The 8,459-nt window shown below is 31.9% G+C and overlaps 1 protein-coding gene across 1 annotated transcript; it reads right to left on the bottom strand.

Moving 5' to 3' along the window:
- On the bottom strand, positions 1-1,167 carry LOC144554791 (uncharacterized). Its single transcript, XM_078303138.1, has 2 exons — positions 300-1,167; positions 1-201 (listed from the first exon to the last, which is right to left on the bottom strand). The coding sequence occupies exons 1-2, from the start codon at positions 1,138-1,140 to the stop codon at positions 188-190; spliced, it is 855 nt and encodes a 284-aa protein (XP_078159264.1). The 5' UTR covers positions 1,141-1,167; the 3' UTR covers positions 1-187.
- Between the last annotated feature and the right edge of the window lie 7,292 nt (positions 1,168-8,459).

Here is an 8,459-nt window from a genome sequence, read left to right on the forward strand (position 1 = left end):
AAAAATTTCTGCATCCAAACATGATACAGAAATAATGTTTCGAAAAATAGAAGTAACATAATAAACATCCTTTAAATTTAAACATAAACCACTAGATAAATGAAGATCAAGAGTGCCAACAGTAACCGCAGGGATACTTGCACCATTCCTAACCTTCAATACCACCAGTCTTTTCGAGAGAGGTCTCCTATCCCTTAGTGCCTGCATATTAGAAACTAAGTGAGCACATGATCCGGTATCCATTACCCAATCTTGGATAGTTGTGGCTAAATTTAAATTTAATTCAATAACAAGTGTACCTTTAGGGCGCTTGCATTCTACCTTGCCTTCATCCAAGTCACGCTTGTACTTGGTGCAATTCATGAAATGTCCCTCTTCATGGCAATAGAAGCATTCAGTGTTGGAACTAGGAGAGTTCCTAACCTTGCTTCCCTTAGAGGTGCTCGCTTGAGCCCCTCCAGTTTTGCTCTTGAATAAGGAACGCGCCTTACTTGTCTTGCCTTTATTCTTGGCAATCTTCTTGCTATTTGGTGCAATGGCAAGGACAGATTTCTCCTTTGTCTTTTCCATGTCAACTTCGGCAGTTTTGAGGGCATTATGGATCTCATTCATTGTCATACTCTTTTCACGCATGTGATAATGCATGATGAAATCCTTGTAAGAGTACGAAAGCGATCCCAGAATGAGATCCTTAGCAATGTCCTCGGGTATTGGAGACTTCAATTTCTCCAACTTCTCTAGATATCCTTGTACTTTGAAAAAGTGCACCGAGACAGATTCACCCTCCATCATCTTGCACCTTGTGAGTGCGATGGTGGTCTTATAGTGCTCCTTGCAAGCACTATCAGTGAACATCCTCTCCAGTTGTGGCACAATTTCCTTGGATGGAGTATCAAGGGACTTTCTTTGCAACTGATCGCCAATACTAGTCAAGATCACTGTTTGCACAATTTGCTGCTGATCATTCCATTTCTTTTGTTCCTCATTTTCTTCATCAGTTGGCTTTCCTTTCTCTTTCTCATCTGGGAAATTGCCATCCAGAATGTGTAAGAGATTTTTGAAGCGCAACACGATGTTTAGTTTGAGGAACCAATCGGAATAGTTTGACCCATCATTAGCAATGGGGTGTTTTTCGACCATAGAACGCAAAAAATTTGAAAGTGTAGACATAGCTACAAAAATTTCATTTTAAGGGTATATGTTAGTATTCATGATTTCATAAATTTGTATTAACAAAATTTAAAATTTATCCGTTTTGTTAATCACTCAAGATCCTTTTTAAATACATAGACTCATCTAAGATATTTGTCTAGGTAGGTATCATTTACCAATCATAACCTTTAAGTAAAAAAAAACTTAACTTTATGACTCTTGTTGTTTTCATTAAGAAAGAATAATCCAATTTCTTAATAAAACTCTCTTTCCCAAAACCCAAGCCTAGATCTTGGTGATTTGTTATAAGAAAACTCATTTTATTGGTCAACAAGCATGAAGAAGTTATTTCCACATAATGAATAAGAAGATGTGCCTCACACAACTCCCACTCATTTATGGTCTAACAACGAATTCATGTAAGTTCCACAATTTCTAGCAATTAAGATCACACTCATGCTTATTCCTAATTACTAGCTTAAAGTGGATAAAATGCGAAGGAAAGATATTCTTAAATTTTTCATGGACTTAGTAAATATATGATAAATGTAATAATTTTGGTAGGTCATGTATTCATACAACAATACCTATCCTAACCATTAAATTATCTCATACAATCATAAGCTTCATGGGTTGTATGGCTCCCGCTTGCATTCTTGTACCTCTATCAATCACCTTCATGAAAGATACTATTCTAAGCTACAAACATCCACCCATTTATCATTCTATCTTTAGAGCTACTCTAAAATAAAATGAAAATTTACATTTAGAATTACCCAATCCTAAATCCTATGTGGCATGCAAGCCATGAATGAATTAATACATAAATGGCAACCTAACATCTTTGCCATAATTTAATTATTCTAATTAATTTTCGATGGGCACCTTAGGCCGCATTACAAACATGCATACACATCATTCATTACAACACACAAAGCATTGAAAATCTTGAGCCATATAAATCCACAATCCTCCTGCAAAACAAAATTAGTACACATGTGCAATCTTGTCGCACTATTCAATCTTATTTAGTTAAGCCTATATCTCTCAATTTCTTAATTCATCTAAATCATTTTAAATCCTAAAAATGATTTTAATTGAATAAACATTTATTCATTAAATATCATTTATTGTCAATAAAATATCATTAATGTCATTGATTGTCATCAATTGTCATTTATTATCAATTAATTATCATTAATGTCATTAACTCATTCTTAATTGCCATTATAGCTAATTAAAACCTTTAATGTCATTAATTCATAATTAATTCGTCCTTAATCTGTCCTAAATTTGAATGAGATCTAATATTAAAGATTTTGCACAATAGCCCTTGTGAAAAATTAATATTCCAAGATGGTAAGACCAAAAATTATAAAATTTCCAGTTTTGGTCTGCTGCGCACCAGTCAATGTTTTCTATGCCCAAGATTATGTGTTTCGAACTAAAATTCAAACAATACATTTTTGAAAACTAGACTTAAGCACCTTTCTAGAAATATAAAGAACACAAAAAATTATTTAATAGTTTGTGAGAAAATTACATTTCAATCTCGGGTTCCATTTCTGAAAACAGATTGTTATCTCTGTAATTTTTAATTTCACACAAAATCCGTAATATTTCTGTATTGCAAAATATAGTTTTTCAGAAACTAGACTTCCCTATCTTTCTAATGATAGGTGGAACACAAAAATCCATTCAGCCAAATTCTAGATATGATATTTTGAATCTTAACAAAACAGAAAAACTGAGCACAAAAAAAACTGCGTTGTACCTGTTTTGTTATTTTTGTTTATCTTAATAAAACGGTCTAAACTCCCTGTTTTATTTTAGAATATCCATCTACATATCATAAAATAACGTAGGAATTTTAGATCCACAAAAATTTTTGATTCAAACAATACCAAAATAATTTAATGCCTTAAAAATAAAAATTGACAAATCTATGAACAAGAAACTTGAGAGATAATTAACTAAACACTTGTGCAACTAAATTAGCACTAATTAAATAGTCTAATTATCATAAAAATAAACCTCACTCTAATACCACTGTAGGGATTTCATGTGTATGCCTATGTGGTGAGAATTTAAATTTTTTTTTATCACCACTTGGCTCAATACACAAATGACGTTATTTATATAACAATAGCAAACAAGAAACTTCTTAATAGTTTCATTAAGCACCTAATGTGTACTAAATAAAAATAAATAAATTTATTCATTTCTTATACAAGAAGAGATAATAATTTATACTTAAAGAGATTGTCAAATCTCTTGTTAGAGGGAAGTCGATTTCCCTTCTAGATCTCTTGGAACCGTCGTTCTCTTAGAAGCACCTCTTGGTTCACCTTGAACCTAAACAACGAACTACCACACCTCTTAGATAGATGAATGTGGAGTTCAAGGCTTAGATACAACCACCTCTTAATCTTTAAATCAACAAACTATTTGATTTCTTGGTGGCTAAACCTAACAAAGAGAAGATGAGAGAGCAAGCTTCTCAACTTTCGATCAAGGAGAAGGAAAAACGTGGCTGCTCAAAGGGGCTGATTTTGGCAAGTGTTATAGGCAGAAAATTAGCATATTTTTCTCCCAAATGAGCCCCCTTAAATAAGCAAGGGTTAGGGCAACCCTTTGTGTAAGGTTTGAATCAATTACACAAATGCCACTAGCCTTGTTTAGCCATCTCATGCTCTCTTTAATCTCATCTTATAGTTGGTTTAATAAATTAATTTATGAACAAATAATATTATTCATATTATTCTATTATACAATATTTATATTATTCTTATAATGTATTCAAACATTATACCAAATAATATTTGCATAACTTCATAAATTTATTTATGGTCTAAGCATGTCATATTATAATATTTTATTTTAGCATTTCATTACATGTATTTTATCTTATACATCATTATGAAATGTAAAATACTTGTTGTTTCTCTTCAGTTGGTGTGACCGTATAGAGGATCTATGTCATTTTAGCAATAATATAAATCTTTATATTATTGACTATAAGAGGTTCTATCATTACATTATATTTATCCAAACGACATAGTAATCATTTACTCAATCCACTAATTTTGTGTCTATCCTTGTCACATGATATTATGAATAATATGCAAAATAGGATCGTGTCATTTTTGCATTATATTCATTTTCATGGTCTCTCAAGTGAATTATAATTATAACTACATTAGTTATATTGCATGCGATATAATTCCACTTTACCAAGGGGCCCAATAATATCATAACTCAAATTGAGAGACAATGATAATATTAACATATAGATTTTTCCCGCACAAGTTGTACACAACGAACTACTATTTCATTCCTATCATAAGATAGTATTTAAATAGCAATCACATTATATGCTTCTCATGTGAAAACCTACACATCTCATATCTAAGATTCTAAATACACAATGGAAACATTAATGACACAAAACACAATTCATATAATGTTCCATTCATTTAGGTCATATTCAATATATAAAATACGAATTTTATATATTCATGTAATTAAATGATAATCATTTATCAATATTTATAGAACTTCAATGTACTTAAGTCTACATGACAATCGTCCTCGGTAATTAATGTTCCTCCTTAATTACCACGATTGTGAAATTATTTAGTGATTAAATGTTTGTCATCTTAGGAGTTCTATGATTCAATACCAAGAACATCTTCTTGAATACTTCCAAAGATATAACATATAAATCTCAAGGAACAAGAATAATAATATTCGTAATAAAATCATAAACAACACATAAATTATTATTAAAAGATAACTTTCAAAATACACATCCTTCAAATAGAACCCTAGAACCAATGCTGTACTTTTTCGATTGACCTAATTCTTGCTACATATGATGTAAAATAGCCCCAAAATATGGTTCCTACATTAAAACATAAACTTGGAAAATAGTAAGTGAATACAGTAATAAATAAAGGATAAATATGAGAAAACAAGGTAAACCCTAAGGCAAAACCGTACATAATTTTGTCACAAATATGTTTTGATCAGACTCATATATCAGCAGTGTGTCATCAGCATACTGGATTGTCTCCGGTTTGAATCATGCTTGTTGGGGCATGAGATCCGCGGCATTGCGAAGAAACATGTTTAAGTTGTCTGACACCAAGATGAAGAGCATCTGAGAGAGCGGATTCTCTCTCATGCGCCGCCGCTGCCTCTTCTCCGTCTCACTGCCGCACCTCCTTCTCTTCTTAACCTTAGTGTTTCTTACCTCAGTTGTGCTGCCTCTTCGCCTCAAGGTACAAACTTTTTCGGAGATAGTAGATTAGTAGCGATAGTTTTGGTTTGTCGATGAAATCCTTGTTGGGTATTTGAATTTCTAATGTTTCTTATTTTAATTGGGGTTCTCCAATGGATAGGTCTATTGTTAGATAGGATGTGACCTGCTGATAATTTCATTTATCAGAGATGTAATCAAAGTTTAACTGGTAAGAAAGAGGTACCAGTATAGTACATGATGTTTGAACATATATAGGCAATATGATTTGATCTCTGTAGCACCATGAGATCAAATCCAGTGCATAGCACATGTGCATTTTCAGTATTAGTACATGATGCCTTGTGTTTTGATTGTGTTCAACATTGGTATTATTACTTCTGAATGATAAATTCCATGTTTGTTAGTTTTGAACTAATAAATTTATCTAAAATAATTACTTGTGAATGATAAATTCCAATTGCTAAAGGTCGTATTTTAGTGCAACTATTTTTATTAGTTTTTACATAGATTCACCAATTAACTTGGCAATCTGGGAGCCAAAATCCGGATGTTAGTGTTCAATCCGAGAGTGGATCGGTCGTAGTAAGGCGAAGTGATTCATGAAGGAAATCAGAAGCGTGGAATCATTTTGATAAACTAGAAACAAAAGCTGTGTGCAGGCATTGTTCCATGGAGTTTGCTCCTAGTCCTAATTTGGGAACAACACACTTACGTCGCCATATCAAATATGTTAGCGACAAAATCAATGAATCGTAGCCTCATGACACTATTTTGGTACATCCAATTATAAATTTAATACCGAAGTGACCCGTAGACTCATGACACTATTTTTTATCAATGTCGAGATACCATTTTCTGTCATTAAGAGCCGTGTTTGGGAAGCAACTATGAGATCACTTATATCCGAATGCAAAGCCGTTGGACGGAAAACCTTAAGAAATGATTGTGTGGAGGTATATAATAAGGGGTTTGTGGTATCATTGAAGGAGTTCGAAGAGTTAGATTTATGGATGTCTTTCAAGGCCGATATTTGAACATGAAGTGTGAATTTGGGATATTTGTGCTTAATGGCACATTATATCGACAAGAACTTCAATTTTCAAAAAAAAAATTATTAGTTTTAGATAAATGTCTTGCCCGCATTCGGGTCCAGCAGTCGCAACTTTAATTGAAAAAATTCTAGTTGAATAGAAGTTGGATAATAAGATTCATGGTTACACTAGATAATAGTTCAGTGAATGGTAATGCGATAAAAAATATATATGAGAAATTTGGACATAAAAGTGTTTTTGGTGGGAAACACATAAACATGAGATGTGCAATTCACATCTTAAATATAATGGTGCAAGATGGTATGAAGATTATTCAATCATTTTTGACATAGTAAAAAAATAAAAATCCATTTCTTTTACCGTGGTTAGTAGTCACAACAAGAATGAGACACTTTTCGCGAGGAAAAAAAAGTGATTTTTTGCGATGGACTACTCTCATTATTTAGCTTTTTCTTTTTGCGACGGTACCTTTTACGACGAACGACCGTCATAAAAGCATTTCTTTTCTCGCAAAAAGTGTCTACTTTGTTGTAGTGAATATTTTTTGTACTAGTGCTATTACTAAAAAACCATTTTTCTAAATATAGTCTTTGCACATAAATTACTATTTTAAATGATTGCGGCCATGTGACTATTGTCCACGTGGAAAAACAAAAGAAAAAAAGATAAGCAATGATTGAGGTGCATGACAGCAAAGGTGGATATAGTGCCAAAACTATAACAATATTGACTACTGTGTCTATTCTAGCTTTACAACCCTCCTTTATTGCTTCGATGTGAAGTTTACTATTAAGAATTGACCTTATACTATACAATGTGTGTAAGCATACACGTAGTGTTAATGGATACGATATAGGTAGGGTCTAAACATTTTCATACCCATATCCTACTCTTAACAATTAATAATTCATCTTGTCCTACTCTACTCTTATTAAAATTATCGGATAACGAAATGGTAAAGGATGAATAATGAATAATACTAATATAATAATTACTTTTATTATATTTTACAAATATAACATCAAAACTCATTCATTTCACACATATGCAATCACATTATTATTAAAAAAATGTTCAATCAATTCTAACTAAATTATTTTTTTAAAGCAAGAAAATTTAAAAACACAAATATCTTTTTGAACAAATTCATTATTTAACTAAATAACAAAACATGTAAATAAAAGTAATATGATTAATATTTTTCTTATAGCAAAAAAAATATTCAATTAATAAAAAAGAACATTACTAATTATTGCTCAAATATTACATTTTGAGGTATCATGCAAATAAATTTTACCATCACTAATTATTAATTGCTCAATCAATATCATATAATTTTATTTTATGTAATTACCCTATAGGATAACGGGTATGAAATAATCTTTACCCGTACCCTTACTCTTACCCATTAGCTAACGAAAAAATCCTTACTCATACCAATACTCATACCCAATAAACAAACGAAAAAAAGCTTACCCATGCCCATCTTATAAAATATAGTACGGGTAGGATAAATAGTTAAAAGGGTATCATTGACACCCCTACTATTTTCAATGATTTACCACGTGGACCATGTGTAGGAGAGTTGTTAGGTAATCAGCATAGACTAAGACTATATATCTATAAATGGAAGGGTAGTCTAGCAATATGAAATTTATATATACACAGCCACAAGTATGTCCTATAATTTAATTACAGCTCCTTGCATAAATGGCTCTATGCTTTGCACTCAGTGGCGAAGGTAGCATACAACAGGGGTAGGCAACTGCCTACCCCTGAAAAAAATAATTTAGATCAGGTTAAAAAACGAATCTACCTATCTCTGAAAATTAAATTTGCCTACCTCTAACCAGTTCAGCTCAATTAAATCTACCTATTCAGAAATTTTAATTAGCGCTATCCGAGAAGAGTTCTAACCCGCTAACTTAACCAACTCGCTAATTTGCTACCCTTTTAATTTAAAAATAGCAGAGCAGTGTAATAAAATACAG

This window comes from Carex rostrata, chromosome 5 (assembly GCF_964058835.1).
Source record: "Carex rostrata chromosome 5, lpCarRost1.2, whole genome shotgun sequence".
NCBI lineage: Eukaryota > Viridiplantae > Streptophyta > Magnoliopsida > Poales > Cyperaceae > Carex > Carex rostrata.

Excerpts from the sequence above, each read along its gene's own strand:
- LOC144554791 (XM_078303138.1), bottom strand. The coding sequence starts at position 1,140 with ATGGTCGAAAAACACCCCATTGCTAATGATGGGTCAAACTATTCCGAT.